The 15,924-nt window shown below is 48.7% G+C and overlaps 1 protein-coding gene across 1 annotated transcript; it reads left to right on the forward strand.

Moving 5' to 3' along the window:
* The first annotated feature begins 10,082 nt into the window (after positions 1-10,082).
* Positions 10,083-12,565, forward strand: LOC109439037 (sperm acrosome-associated protein 5). The gene is made up of 4 exons (XM_019719232.3): positions 10,083-10,281; positions 10,710-10,868; positions 12,288-12,366; positions 12,466-12,565. Exons 1-4 carry the CDS (start codon positions 10,083-10,085, stop codon positions 12,563-12,565), a joined length of 537 nt encoding a protein of 178 aa, XP_019574791.3.
* The last annotated feature ends 3,359 nt before the right edge of the window (positions 12,566-15,924 follow it).

Here is a 15,924-nt window from a genome sequence, read left to right on the forward strand (position 1 = left end):
TTTCCTTATGGCGGAGAAGGTAGTACCCAATTAAGGAAAGTTCTAACAGGCAGGATATCGGTGTCTTAAACTTAAAGGGCAGCACCGGGGTTGCAGGTGTAATTGAACGGGAAGACAGGATGCAAGGCAGAATTGCGTGGCTTGCACAAAGTCTAGGAAGTAGGGGAAGGTCGCTGGCTCCATCCAGTGGCTAGAGCTAGGAATTGACAGTTTGAAGAACCCTATGCAGACAAACGGGAAGCTGAAGAATACATAAACGGTGACCTAGGAGACACACAGTGTCATGCAAGGTGTCATGCAGAGTCTCAGCTCCCGCTCCCCACATAAGAACACAGAACATGGTGAGGCCAGAAAGGAACACCCACGGAGCCACAGATAGGGGAGTCATACCGCTGTGTTCTCGCTGGCGGCTGGGTTGGAGACACAGGAAGCAGGCTCTACACCATTCGCAACCCGCCATCCGCTTTTCTGCCAACCAACCCCACTTGCTAGCTGCACTCCACCATGCTAACTGTAATCTGCTCTTGCTAGCTCAGCCCCCATTTTCTTGCCAGCCCCCATTTGCTGCAGTTACATTAGAGGCCAATGGCTCACTGGTTACAGCTGACGGCCAACTAGCCACAGCTGATGGCCATCCAATCACAGTTGGTGGCCCTTTACTACCCGAGCCAGCACCTTTCCATGTGAGCCAGCACCTTTCCATGTGAGGCCGAGAGCCTGTAAACTGCACTCCTGGCTCTGTCCCCACAATACCACTATAGTCTCGGTGGCGGCTGGGTTGGAGACATAGGAAGCAGGAGCCACACTATCTGCAACCTGCCGTCCGCCTCTCTCTCAACCAACCAACCCCCTTGCTAACAGCAATCCTCTCTTCCTAGCTCAGGCATGGCAGTTATATCAGTGGCCAATGGCTAACTGGTTACAGCTGATGGCCAACCAGTCACAGCTGATGGCCATTTACTACCTGAGCAAGCACCTTTCCACATGAGGCCGAGAGCCTGGAAACTGCTCTCTGGGACTTTGTCCCCACACTCCACCCCTCAGGGTCTTGCCTCACAATCTATGTGACAAGTGTCTTCCGTGAGGGGCCCTGTGTCAGGAACCCAGCTCACGAAAAAAAGTTCCAGTCCAGTTCAAGTAATGTCCCAGTGAGTGTCCCTCGATGTCCACCTTCTGGGCACAGCCAAGGTTTCTCATAAATACGACTGCAGTCTGCACCAGTGTCAACTAAGGCCAAAACCCTCTGCACATTAAAAGGGGACAAATGTATGGACAGTTTCACATGGGGCCTCCGGTCCCCGCTCGTCCCCTCTGACCGGGTACCTTGGCCCCCTCTCCCTGCCTCCGCTCAATCAAGCTGACAGGAGTCGGCCTCAAGCAGCCGCATGAAGTCCTCAAGGGACACGGGTCAAGCTTTCCTAGACTTCTTTAGGCTTCACCGGAACTGTTGTTCCGGACGCAATTGTTTCCAAACTTCCAACAAGAGTGAATTTTTCCCGATCAACCCCTGCTGCCACGAGATCACGCCACATCTGCATGCGTGTTACTCTCTGAGGCCTGTGACTTCGCCCCCTTACTTTTGATTTGGGCTTCCAGGCCTTGACTTCTCTGACCTCCTGTCTTAACTTCCTTTGCCGCTGGCTTTCAACATCCCCTCGGGTGGCCATGGCAATTGTAACTTAAGGGATCCGCAGCCCCACATAGGATGTAAGAATGGCAACCAAGGATCCAAAAGCACTTGCAGGTGCAGTATCCAAAACCAGATCTCTCATGCTGGTTGTAAAACATTCATCATCTGGCCCCCGCATATTAGGGTTGAACATAGTATGTCTCATACCCATTTCACGGATGATTTGAGTAAGTTCTATATATGACTACCATTGACTCACAGTGTCTGGCAGCTCGCCAGCCTGTCCCCATACTGTGCGTACTGCAGCAGTGAGCCACTCCATTAGAGAATGGTTGCCCTGATCGTGGGCCAACCTATGGCAGTTCTGTAACCTTTGTCACAAGGATGGATGCCCTGTCACAGAGGCTAGCTTTTCCATCTCTCCTGGGGAGCAAAGTATGTTGTCTGCCCCCTCATCCCATAAACATAGTAGCCAAGCCGAGACTGGCTCTCCAGGGCGCTGTCGGTACCGCCTCCCCAGCTCCTGCAACTCAGTGGGAGTACAAGGGGTGTAGGTTGTGAACTCAGTCACAGCGGGGTTGCCGGCAGCAACGCCCCCCCCCCAAAGGTTGCTCATGTTTTACATTTTGCTTCATAATGGGCTGGGCGTTGGGGTTGGGAGCTACATTGTCTCCACTCGCTTCCTCCGCCTCTGCCTCAGAGTCTCCACTGTGGGGCCCCTCTTCTAACAGGCGGACCCAAGCTTCCAGGGCCCCCCACCAGGACACCTGGTCCTGCACCTGGGACATTCCAGCAAGCGCTTCCTCCAAGTTATGATGCATCGCCTTGAGAACCTCCTCCCACCGACGGTCCCAAGCTTCCAGCGCCTCCCCCCTGGGCTGCTGGTCTGGCACCTGAACTATTTCATTAAGTGCGTCCTCCATGTTACGACACAAGGAGGTGAGAAACATTCAGCCCACATGGCCAGCTGTACCCTTCCCCTCCTCTGGCAACTGCTCAGCTAGAACCTGCAGGGCCCTCTCCATGGTGGCCGGAGGGCCATGCATGTCCGCCCACCGCTCCTTGTGGATCCAACTCCTGAGAACAGTGGCTACCGGGTAGCACACACTGTGTGGGGGCCACACGTCCTCCTGCCCAGAGTCAGACGCCATTCCTACCTGGTCGGAATCCTGCTAGCCATGCCAGGTGTCCAAGTGGGTGGTGGCCTCAGTGCAAGATGTCCACAACCCCCAGAGCCTACAGCAGCAGCAGATTAACAAAAGGAAGGCGACGCCTTCTATGGTCAAGAGGGTGGTGTGCCATCTGGAGGCTCAAGTCTCCCAGGAGACTGCGCCTCCCATTCCCGGCACCACACCTTATGGGCCTCCCAAAGCTGAGCTTTCACACATATAAACTGCTCTATTACCCTTTTGGGGATTCTGGCTGACACCGTACCCTGCTTGCTGCGCCATGTGTCACGTGGGGTGTCATGCTGGGTCTCTGGTCCCGCTCCCTGCACAAGAACGCAGGATATGGTGAGGCCAAAAAGGAACACCCACGGAGCCATAGATAGGTGAGTCATACCACTATAGTCTCACTGGCGGCTGGGTTGGAAACACAGGAAGCAGGAGCTACAGGGTCTGCAACCTGCTGTCCGCTTCTCTGCCAACCAACCAACCCCTTACTAACAGCAATCCACTCTTGCTAGCTCAGCCATGGCAGTTATATCAGTGGCCAATGGCTAACTGGTTATAGCTGATGGCCAACCAGTCACAGCTGATGGCCATCTACTACCCGAGTGTCGTGCGGGAGACCCTGCTCGCTGCGCCATTTGTTGTGCAGGGAGGCCTGCGGGGTCTCTGCTCCTGCTCTCCACACAAGAACGCAGGATATGGTGAGGCCAAAAAGGAACACCCACGGAGCCATAGGCAGGGGAGTCATACCACTATATTCTCTCTGGCGGCACTATACTCTCACTGGAGGCTGGATCCACACTGTCCGCAAACCGCCATCCACACTTGCCAGCCCAGCCGCCATCTTCTTGCTAGCCCCCGTTCTTCCTCCTCTCTCTCTCTGCTAGCGTAGCCACAGCAGTTATATTAGTGGCCAATGGCTCACCGGTTACAGCTGACAGCCAACTAGCCACAGCTGATGGCCATGCAATCACAGTTGGCCATTTACTACCTGAGCCAGCACCTGTCTATGTGAGGCCGAGAGCCTGGAAACTGCTCTCTGGGATTCTGTCCCCACAGCAGGGATGTTGCAAAGGTCCTAAAGTAGGACCTAACTTGGCATGTTGGAGGAACAGGAACAGTGTCCCTGTGTTGGGAATGTAGAAGACATGGGCAAGGGGTAGGTGATTGGGGGCCAGCTGCTGCAGGGCCTCCTCTGCCAGGAACAGAGCTCATGTTTCATTCTGGATGTAATTGGAAGCCATAAGAGGGGTCTGATTTTTAAAAGACCAGTCTGAAGTGATCTAGCATTATATATTAATGTTGAAAGTGCACATATATTTGACTCTTGTTTATTGCCTGTCTTGCACCACTAGAACATAAGCTCCACAGGAATTTGCTGAAGCACCTCCTGTACAGCAGTGTGGGGACAGAACCCCAAAAAGCAGTTTCCAGACTCTCGGCCTCACATAGAAAGGTGCTGGCTGAAGTAGTAAATGGCCATCAACTGTGATTGCATGGCCATCAGCTGTGGCTAGTTGGCCATCAGCTGTAACCAGTGAGCCATTGGCCACTAATATAACTGCTGTGGCTACGAGGAGGAGGAAGGAGGGAGAAAGAGAAGAATGGGGGCTAGCAAGAAGATGGCGGCTGGGCTGGCAAGCGTGGATGGCAGTTTGCGGACAGTGTGGATCCAGCCTCCAGTGAGAGTATAGTGCCGCCAGAGAGAATATAGTGGTCTGACTCCCCTACCTATGGCTCTGAGGGTGTTCCTTTTTGGCCTCACCATATCCTGCGTTCTTATGAGCGGGAGCAGAGACCCCACCAGATGCCCTGTATGACAAGCAGGTAGTGTTCTAGACATTGAGAATACTGCAGGGAAGAAAACAGAACCAAAAACAAACAACAACAAACCAAACAAATGAACATGATGGAGACAGCCTGATTTCGAACCCCCCCCCCCCCACCAGCTTTGTAACGGATGGCAGGACTCAACTTCTCTGTGCTTAGTTTCCTCATCTATATAAAACGAGGGTCATGATAGTGCCTACTTCATTAGGGTTGTGGTGACAAATGAGTTGATAATTGTAAAGGGTTTAGAACAATGCGTGGCATGTAGCAAGTGCTATATAAATGATGACGATGATGATTTAAATAAAATTAGACTGTGTATGTATAAAACTTTTTTAAGAAGGAGAAAAAAAATAAAAAGATGACCTGCAGGCTTCTTTGTGGAGACCAAACTGCAGAGGGCAAGGGCCACAACAGGAAAACCAAGGCTCCTGCCAACGGGCCCAGCTGGTGATAACGGGGGCTCAGACTTAGCTCAGTCTCTCCTGTGTGCCAGGCACTGTGTGAAGCAAATAACATGACCTGCCTCAGATAGTCCCCACTATCTGTGAACAGTCCTATGGCCCCCCACTTCTCAGATGAGGGAACTGAGTCCTAGAGAGACTATGTAATTTGCCCGAGGTCACACAGGTTCCCAAGGTCAGATCCTTAACCTCCACCTAATACTACTCTTCTTTATTTAATATCCTGTAGAACTTCCGAAGGTATCTGAGGGTCTGAAATATATATGGAGCAGACAAAGCAAAGAGAGAAAGCAGGAGATTAACTCAGATCTCTTGGTTCCTGAAGGATCAGTGCCTCCTGGGTACAAAACGTATCAGCCCTCTGAATGCATTAAGAAGGGGAAAATAGGAGCAGCTGGACCTTTAGGACCCATCCCAGTCTGGCTCCTTCCCGCCTGCAAACATCCTTTCCTCACCACTTTGTACACACACACACACACACACACACACACACACACACACCTATGTGGAGGGGGAAATCCTTTAGGGTTGGTGGGTGTTGGAGTGCAGTGATTGCCAGCTCCAGAAATGTTCCTGAGCCACTGATACAGGCCCTCAGAAACCATCCCAGGGTTCACAGTGCACATTCATAGCTATGTGAGGCCAGCTTTTCCGCTACAGAGCTAGGATCCTGTCATGCAGGGCAGCCTGCGGGTCTCAGCTCCCGCTCCCCACATAAGAACGCAGGATGTGGCTAGGCCAAAAAGGAACACCCACGGAGCCACAGGTGGGGGAGTCATACCACTATATTCTCGCTGGCGGCTGGGTTGGAGACACAGGAAGCAGGAGCCACACTATCTGAAACCTGCCGTCCACTTCTCTGCAATCTGCAACCTGCACTCCGCCGTGCTGAGTCCGCACTTGCCAGCCACCATCTTCTTGCTAGCCCCCATTTTCTGCTAGCGTAGCCACAGCAGTTGTGTTAGTGTCCAATGGCTCACTGGTTACAGCCAATGGCCAACTAGTCACAGCTGATGGCCATCCAATCACAGTTGATGGCCATTTACTACCTGAGCCAGCACCTTTCCACATGAGGGAGAGAGCCTGGAAACTGCACTCCTGGCTCTGTCCCCACACTCCACCCCTACAGGCTCTCGCCTCACAATCTACACGACAAGCATCTTCCGCGAGGGGCCCTGTGCGAGGAGCCTGGAGGTGAATGCAATATCCTGGACACAGCCAGGCTCTCTGGGCACAGCCAGGGTTTCTCAGGGCACCACCAGTCCTTCTGGGCACAGCCAGACTTCCTGGGTTTCTTAGGGTGCCACCAGTCTCCCCGGGCACAGCCAGGGTTTCTCAGGGCACTGCCACACTCTCTGGGCACAGCCAGACTTCCTGGACTCTCAGGGCACTGCCACTCTCAGGGAACTGACACTTTCTCTGGGCACAGCCAGACTTCCTGGGCTCAGCCAGGGCTCTCAGGGCACTGCCACTCTCTCTGGGCCTCTCAGGGTACCCTGCTGGAACAACAGTGACTCACAGTCAAGGTGCTTACATATTCTCGATGGCAGCCAGTTAAGACACAAAAGCAAACATCTGCCAGTTCCACTACATGGTTGGATGTTCCTAAGCAAACAGTCAAGCTGTCCATTAAATTAGGGATAGAAGGCAATTCCCCATAGTCCATAGTCATTCACCAGGGCTGTCCTGGGGGTGAGAGATGACTTTGACCTCACCCTCATCTCCCATGGAGGACTCAGCAAGCGTTTCCTCCTGGGACAAGTCCCGCATCTGGGCTGCGTGAGCAGGAACTTCCCGGCCCACAGGGCTGCAACGACCTTCGCTTTCTCTGGCCTCTGCTGGTCGGGGAACCGTCCACGTCTTCCCACCCCTCCACGGGGGTCCAGCTCTCCGGCAGCTGCTCCTCCTGGTCTTCCTGAGAATGAGTGTTCACACACACAAACTGCTCCACCACCCTTCGGAGAGCTTTGGCCGGCACCGTACCCTGCTCGCTGCGCCATTTGTCATGCAAGGCATCCGGCGGGGTCTCTGCTCCTGCTCCCCACACAAGAATGCAGGACATGGTGAGGCCAAAAAAGGAACACCCACGGAGCCATAGATAGGGGAGTCACACCACTATATTCTTGCTGGCGGCACTATAGTCTCACTGGAGGCTGGATCCACACTGTCTGCAACCCACCATCCTAATGGCAATTCATGCTTGCCAGCTACCATCTTCTTGCTAGCCCCCATTTTCTGCTAGCGTAGCCACGGCAGTTATATTAGTGGCTAACGGCTCACTGGTTACAGCTGATGGCCAACTAGCCACAGCCGGTGGCCGTCCAATCACAGTTGATGGCCATTTACTACCTGAGCCAGCACCTTTCTATGTGTGGCCGAGAGCCTGGAAACCGCACTCCTGACTCTGTCCCCACAGATCCCCACTGTCTGTCTTGGGCATCCTCTACCATTGGTCCCTACAGGTGAGACCTCCTCATACAGTGGCTTAAGCAGCAGATAGCTAGGTAAAGTGGTGTGGAAAGCTGACAGGTAGCTGGTCCCACCAGAGTCTGCACGTGTGATACTCCCACCCAGACATCCCCAACCTCGCTGGTAAGTCATCATAACAATTGCTCTTAAGATACATTTTTATCAGAACTACGAAAGTGTTGCCAATTATGAGCAGTCATTTTGGATCATGAGGTAGCACGTGAGTTTGGCAGAGCAACAGCACAGACGGAGCCAGTTGTCTAGTAACCTTGGAGCTGCCATGCTCACCCTGAATTACCTGCCTCCAAGAGAGGAGTCCCCTTCCATCCTCTTGAAGCCATGGGTTTTTGTGGTATGGTTGATATGTGCAGCTAAACCAAATCCTGAACGATACATCAGACTGTTCTGTCGTGGCTGATGTGAGTGTCAGTAAATGGGGAGGTGAATAATGGTGAATGAAGGACAAGTTGGGGATGAATTTGGAGAGACAAGGGGCTATGGAATGGAAGTGAATGAGTAGTAGAGTGGAGTGAATGTAAGTAGCATGGGGCAGAATGAGGGAGTAACTATGCCTTAGGTTTTGCTTTAATTGGAAATTGTGGATGAGACTGAGAAAATGATAGGAAAATGAGACACAGTCTAAGTGACAGATTGAAAGTGGGAGCAGACTGTGAGTGAATGGGGTAATGAAAGGCGGTGAATGAAATTGATAACACATTAGAGTTGATATGAGTACTAAGGATTACAGTGTGAGTGAATGATGGTTTATGAGGCACAGTATCAGTAAAGAGGTAGGTTTTGGGGTAAAGTAGGAAGGAATGGAGGTAATGTGGGGCATACAGGGAAGAATGGGGTGCACAAGGGACAGAATAAGAGGGAAGGGAGATGAATACATGGTAGAATGTGAATACATGAATCGGGTCGGGTTTGAGTGGGAATGCTATGAGGGAGGAGAGTGATGAGAGGTGAGTGAGGGCAGGCTAGGATTAGACAGTGATAATGCAAGGCCGTGTTCCAGGGATGTGCAGGGGTCCCAGTGTGAATCAGCCCAGGTGAATGAGCTGAAGTGTGTGCACGATTGGAGGTAATGCTGGGCAGGGTGAGAGGGGATGGAAGGAAAGAGCAGAGGAAGGTGAGTAACTGGTATTGTGAGGCAAAGGGAGAGGGGATGAAGGTCCAGTCACATGGCCCAAGGTGAGTCAGGTGCGGAAAATGGGGCCCAATGTGAGCAAAAAATATTGAATTTGAGGTAGAGTGTGACTGAATGGGGGTACTGTGGGGCAGAATGGGAGCAATTAGATGTGAATCAGGAGCAGAATGGGAGTGATAAGTGGAAATGGGGGTCACATTAGGAGTGAATTTAAATGAATGAGACAATGAGAGACAAAGAGAGAGTAAATGGAGGCAATTAAGAGAAATTTGAGAAAGAATGGAGATGACCAAGCATGGAGTGAGTATATCTGGGTAACTTGAGCTAGTGTTTGGGAGTAATGTGGGGCACCGGTCCAGGAAATGGAGGTAATACGCGGGCTGCATTAGAGAATAGAGGTGAAGGAGCAGAAAGAGAGGATAAGGGAGAGAATGAGGTCCAGAGTCAATGAACAAAGCTGAAGGGTGGGCTATGTGAGAGTGCGTGGGAGTCATGTGATGCAGTGTCAGGAAGTAGAGGTGAAAGTAGCAAATGAGTCTGAGTGAGAGGGAATAGAGGTGAAGAAGGAATATGATGTGATAGACTTTGGGTAATGGTAAGTAGAGGGCTAGGGAATTGCAGTAATATGAGGCCCAGTGTGAATGAATATGAATGGATGAGAGGCAGTGTAAGTGAATAAAAGGTAGAATGAGAACGGAGGTGAAACAGCAGTAGAGTGTGTATATATATGTAATATATAATATACAATATGTAACGAGGGGCAGAGTGTGATTGAATGGGGGTAATATGAGGCAGATTCCAGTAAATCAGGGTGGAACAGGGCACAGTAAATTAAGAGAGGTGAAGGAGGTGCTGAGGATGAGTAAATGGAGGTAAGGGGCAGGGGGTGGCAGAGGGTGAGGGCGTGGTGGTCATATTTTGCAAAGCATGAGGAATCTGAGGTGGTAGTAGGCACTAGTCAGCAGAGCTGACTACTCAGCAGAGTGGGGGCAATGGAGGTGATGAGGGGTAGAGTGAGTGGAAATTGAGGTAACTAAGTGCCAGAGCATGAATAACAGGAGTATAATGGGATAGTATTAAAGAATGTAGGAGAATGCGGGCCAAGTGTGAGTCCTGTCTGTCCTTTGTGTGTCCACAGCCCCTCTCTGCATCTCTTTCTGACATCTTGGTTTCTCCCTGTTTTTATCTCCTTCCATCCCTGTGTATATGTCACTATCTTTCTTTTTCCCTTATGTGTGTGTAACAGAGCTGGCACTGGGGAATATGCTGAGGTACCCAGCCCTCTGGCTTCTGTGTTCTGGAATCTATCACTTAGATGTTTGCTCATAGAGCCCAGAGTTCCAGAATACCCTAGTTCAGAACAGTGCATGGTGAGGCTGGAGCAAGGAGACAGTCTAGGAGTGCTTGTGGTAGATGTCATGATGCAAGCCTGGGGCACGGTGATGGTGATCCTGACCCTGCTGATGGTTGCCACTGTGGATACCAAGATCTATGGACGCTGCAACCTGGCAATGAAGCTGGAGGAGGCGGGCCTCAATGGCTTCCTGGGCTACAGCATTGGAGACTGTGAGACTCCCATTGCCCCATGTCCTGCTCACACTCCGAGCCGCCCACCACACTCAGACCCAGGCCCCTCCTTGTCATTTATCACCTCCCCAGGCCAGGGCATAATCCTCTTGGTCATCCCCTGACTATGATGAGTAATTTCACTAACCTAATGTCATCACCATCATTGCCTTCACAACCATTGCCCTCATCTCTACCATCAACACCATCACTACCATCAATGTCATCACTGCTATTATCACCATGAATACCATCACCACTGCCATCACTGACATCTCACCAAAATCACCAACATCAACACCACCACCAAACCAAGATCATCACCCCCACAACTGAGATGATAACCATCACTGTCCCCACCCTCCTCCCCTCCTTTATTTCCAGGACCCATGCTTACCTTCTACCGCTTCCTCCCCCCCCCACCACAGGGCTGTGCGTGGCACACTATGAGAGTGGCTTTGACACCTCCTTCGTGGACCACAATCCTGATGGAAGCAGTGAATATGGCCTTTTCCAGCTGAACTCCGCCTGGTGGTGTGACAATGGTGTTACACCCACCCAGAACCTCTGTCACATGGAGTGTCGTGGTGAGGCAGCAATGGGGATACCCTGAAGCCCTGCCTGGCCCCACTTCCCAATCCACAGAGGGCAAGGTTGTTTAAGCCATAATCTCTAGTAACAAGCAAAAAAATGATAGGGAAATAAGTAGAGTTGCCTGGACTGTTAGAAACACCACCTTGTATCCTTACCCAGATTGTACTGAAATGTCTAGGTCAGGAGGGCTCAGAGCTCCCAAATCTCACCCGGAATGGAGGCTGAAGTCTCCAGGAAACAGGAAACGGAGCCCCATGTGTAATGGGAGAAGAGATTGTCCTGAATTTGGGGTTGAGGTTATTCAGGTCCTAAAGAAAGAAGCAGATGTCTGGCTGTAAGAACAGAAACAACGTACCTCTGTGCAGAAAAGAGAGAACTTTCCAGACAAGTGTGGTATTGTTGAGGACAAAATTGAATAGCAGTAGAAGTTGTTCAAGGTTGACCAAAATGGTCTTTGAGGTTGTCCAAGTCCTGACACAGTGACAGAGAGGTCACCTAGGATTGCCCAGCTTGAAGGTTGAGGTTGTCCAGGACTGGCCAAGGTAGAGGTTGAGGTTGTCTAGGACAGGGTAACATGAATGTTAAGGTTTTTCAATACTAGCTAAAATGAAAGTTAAGGTTGTTCACTTTGAGTCAACATGGAAGTTGAAGTAGTCCAGAATTATCTAAAATGAAAGTTTGAGGAACAGTCAACATGGAGTTTGAAATTATTTATAACCAGTCAAAATGGCAATTGACAATTGAGGTTGTCCAGGAAAGATCAACATGGAGGTTGAGATCATTAACTAGTCAGAATGACAGTTAAGCCCATCCTGCTCCAGCCACCATGATAGTTGAGATAATCTAGGACCAGGCACCATGGTGGCTGAGGTTGAACAGGACTAACCAACATGGAGATTGAGATCATTCATATCATAACCAGTCAAAATTGGAGCTGAGATTATCCAGGACCTGATGACAAAGTGTTTAAAATCACCAGGATTAACCAACCTTTCAGTTGAATAGCTTCCCAACCAGCCAACATGGTGGTTGAGGTGATGTCAGACCAGCCACCATTGCAGTTGAGATCATTCATAACTACATAAAATGACAGTTAAAGTCATCCAGAACTAGCCAACATGGAGTTTCAGGTTGTCCAGGACCAGTCAATATGGTGATTGAGGTTATTTATAACCAGCCAACATGACAGTCAAGGTCATCCAGGATCAGTCAACATGAGTAAGGTTATACAGAACCAACCAACATGGCAGTTGAAGGAACCAGCTGAGAAGGAAATCAAGGTCATCCAGAATCAACTAATGTAGTTGTTGATAATATTCATGTCCCCAAGGAACCCAGAACCCCTATTCCTTCCATACACTGGCACCCTGTCCCCAATACACCAGATCACTATATCCCTCTCTTCCCCACAGACCTTCTCAACCGCCACATTCTGGATGACATCATGTGTGCCAAACAGGTGGTGTCCTCACGGAATGGTATGAATGCCTGGTAAGTTCATGGGGATGGCTTCGACCCTGGGCAGCCAGGATAGTGGCACTACCATCCTATCAGCCTGTCCACTTCATCCTCCCTCCCTCTGTTTCCCAGGAATTCTTGGACCCGGCATTGTCGTGGCCACGATTTATCTGAATGGCTCAAGGGGTGTAAGATGCATGCGAAACCTGACATAGAAAGAATGACTCCATGACTCAAATTCCCAGAGAGAAATTTTGTTTTCCTTTTTGTGGAATTTAATAAAGGATGATACCTATAAACAATGCAAGAGACCTCTGATGCCTGACCCTCTTCATTTTTCCAATGCCTGGAGGTACTCCATTCAGGCACTTCCTCCATATGTTCAAAGCTCTAATCAGGGCACCAGATCACCAAGGGTGGTAAGGGATGTGGAGGATAGTGTAGTGATTAAGAGCATATGTTGAGGGCTGGCCCAGTGGCTCGGGTGGTTGGAACTCTGTGCTCCTAACGCCAAGGGCTGCTGGTTCGATACCCACATGGGCCGATGGGCTCTCAACCACAGGGTTGGCGGTTCGACTCCCACAGGGGATGATGGGCTCCACCCCCTGCAGCTGGGATTGAACACGGCACCTTGAGCTGAGCTTCCACTGAGCTCCCAGATGGCTCAGTTGGTTGGAGCATGTCCTCTCAACCACAAGGTTGCCGGTTCGACTCCCACAAGGGATGGTGGGCTGCGCCCCTGCAACTAGCAACGGCAACTGGACCTGGAGCTGAACAACTCCAGCTGAGCAACTAAGATTGAAAGGACAACAATGTGAAGCTGAACAGCACCCTCCACAACTAAGATTGAAAGGACAACAACTTGACTTGGAAAAAAGTCCCAGAAGTACACACTGTTCCCCAATAAAGTCCTGTTCCCCTTCCCCAATAAAATCTTTGAAAAAAAGCAAAAGAAAGAGAAAGAAAATTGGCTTCCCTTAAAAAGTAGCACTCTCAGTTCAGGTTACTACAACGTCTTTGATTAAGACAGATAGAGTCTCTTAAGGAATCTCTGTGGGAATTAAAAGTTTAAAGTACTCACATTCTCCCACATATTACCATTCTAACTCTCAGCCCCCTACTCTCCCTTTCACGATCAGTGTCCTAAATTTAAAATGACCCTGGGAATTAATGTCAGGGATTCAATGGATGTACAAGATAATTTCTTTTTACAGAATGCCTAGGTTTCCACCTGTGTCTTAAGGAAAGAAAGAACTTAGGAATTTGAACTTGCCACTCTTTCTCTTTGTGCCACCAGCTCCATTGGACGCAGCCACCCCCATGAGGGAGCAGTACCTCATGTCCTCTGTAGTCTTGGGTTGGGGGTGGATACTTAACTACCCAAAGCCTTTTTTCAATGTGCATCCAAGGTAAGCACACATGGTCATTAAAGCAGCTGTCTGCCACTGCGTGTCAAGGAATGCCCAAGCCCTCTTCCTTCATGCCAACTAGATTTCCCTTGTCTTCAGCCCCAAAAAGCCTAGATAACCAAATTTCATATTTCTCTGAGGGTCCATAAAGGGTGCCATCACTCTGGGTACCAGTTTCTGAATGTAATAGTTATTCATCAAAAGCAGCAGAAATAAATTCTGCTGAGTTTAAGTAACAAGCAGATTTCTTAAAATACTATCAGGTATTTCTGGGAAGATTGTATGATCAAGCTCAAAAAGGGGGAAGGTCCACACCTAGAAACACAGTCAAAATCTTGACCATAGAACAGACTGGGGCAGAAATACTGATATCATCACCTGTTGCTACTTCTATAACCTGGATTTGATGCCTTATGTTGTTTTCTTTACATTGTTCTGATTATGTCTCCTTTCTAATTATAACATTTATAGTATATTTATAAGAGCCAAGGTCCTGGTGTAAAAAACTTTGCCTCTGTACTTGCTATCATGGGCGTATACTGAATGACTGTTTTACATCAGAGAGGTTCCTCAAGTCTGCAATCTTTTGAAGCCTTCAGCTAAAAGCCAAACCTCACTGTAAATCTGGGCACAGGTATCAAGAGAAACTCAGTTTATTTCAATAAACATAAGTCCATGGAAATTATTAGAGAAATATTCCAGTATAAATACAAAACTCTTAGAGAAAAAGATAATAAAATCTACTATTAAGAATAGCTGTTTTGACATCTCTCATGATGGGGAATAAGTGCCATCTACAAGAAAAGAGTTTACCAATGGATATAAAGTTACAGATTTAAAGATAACCACTAAAGGAACATTTATAGGATTTCTCTCCTATATGAGTTCTTTGATGTATAATGAGATATGGTTTCTGGAAAAAAGCTTTATAACACTCATTGCATTCATAGGCTCTTTCTCCTGTATGAGCTCCCTGATGTATAATAACATGAGATATGGCTTCCAGGAGAAGACTTCCACATGCAGTACATCCATCCGTTTTTTCTCCTGTATGAATTCTTTGATGAGCACTGAGACTCAGCTTAAGGGTGAAGGCTCTTCCACAGTCTGAGCACACATAAAGTTTCTCTCCTGTATGAGTTCTTTGATGTCTATGCAGTGTTGATTTCTCTCTGAAGGATATGCCACATTCATTGCATTCATATGGTTTCTCAACTCTGTGTGTTTTCTGGTGTACATGGAGGTGTGTCTTTTGATTGAACATTTTCCCACTTTCCCACATTAAGAACATTCATAGGGTTTCTCTCCTGTGTGAGTTCTCTGATGTATAATGAGCTTTGTCTTTTCTCGGAAGGTTGTGCCATCCTCACTGCATTCATACGATTTTTCACCTATATGATTTCTTTGATGTATATACAGTATTGATTTTTCTCTGAAGGATTTTCCACATTTATTACATTGAAAAGGGTTGTCTTTTGTGTGTGTTCTCTAAATTCCACTGACGTGTGTCTTCTTGTGGAGGGCTTTTCTTCATTCTGCACATTCATAGGGTTCCTCTACTGCTTGAGTGATCTGATGAGTAGTAAGGAGTGAATTCTTGCTGAAAGCTTTTCTACACTCAGGAAATTCATAGGTTTTTCTCTCCAGCTTGAGTTGTGTCATGCTGAACAAAGGATGGGTTATGATTATGACTTTTCTCACCCACATTATAGTCATGGGGTTTCATTCTATTCTTTTTCTTATACTTGTGATGAATTAATAATTTCCCACATTCATTACCTTCATAACATTTTTGAGCTGCAAAACTTCTATTAGGACTCAATAAGCCTAAATTATCTTTAAAACTTTTTCCATGTGAGAGAGAGAGAGAGAGAGAGAGAGAGAGAAATGAAGAAACCACCCATGCATTCTGAGGAAGTGGATGTATAAATCCATTACATTCATAACCTCTCTTCTTAGTCCCAATTCTTCTCGTTAATGGATATAACTTGCCTCAGGTGTCTGTTTTGGTTTTCCTGATGCCTCTCCAGATGGTCCTCAACTTACCAGACTTCTAGAAAGAAGAAGAAGCCATAATGCCCCATGAATACACCTTTGTCATAAGCAGACCTCTGGTGGGGTTGACTTTTAAGTCTAGATACCAGTCAGAAAGAAATCTGAAGTGCATGTCTCTCCCACACTC

Source organism: Rhinolophus sinicus, chromosome 18 (assembly GCF_057876585.1).
Source record: "Rhinolophus sinicus isolate RSI-liver-muscle chromosome 18, RSI-T2T, whole genome shotgun sequence".
Classification (NCBI taxonomy): Eukaryota; Metazoa; Chordata; class Mammalia; order Chiroptera; family Rhinolophidae; genus Rhinolophus; species Rhinolophus sinicus.

Coding starts and splice junctions, on each gene's coding strand:
- LOC109439037 (XM_019719232.3), top strand. CDS start 10,083: ATGGTGAGGCTGGAGCAAGGAGACAGTCTAGGAGTGCTTGTGGTAGAT. Junction 10,869..12,287: donor CTGTCACATGGAGTGTCGTG/GTGAGGCAGCAA, acceptor TCTTCCCCACAG/ACCTTCTCAACCGCCACATT. Junction 12,367..12,465: donor CGGAATGGTATGAATGCCTG/GTAAGTTCATGG, acceptor TCTGTTTCCCAG/GAATTCTTGGACCCGGCATT.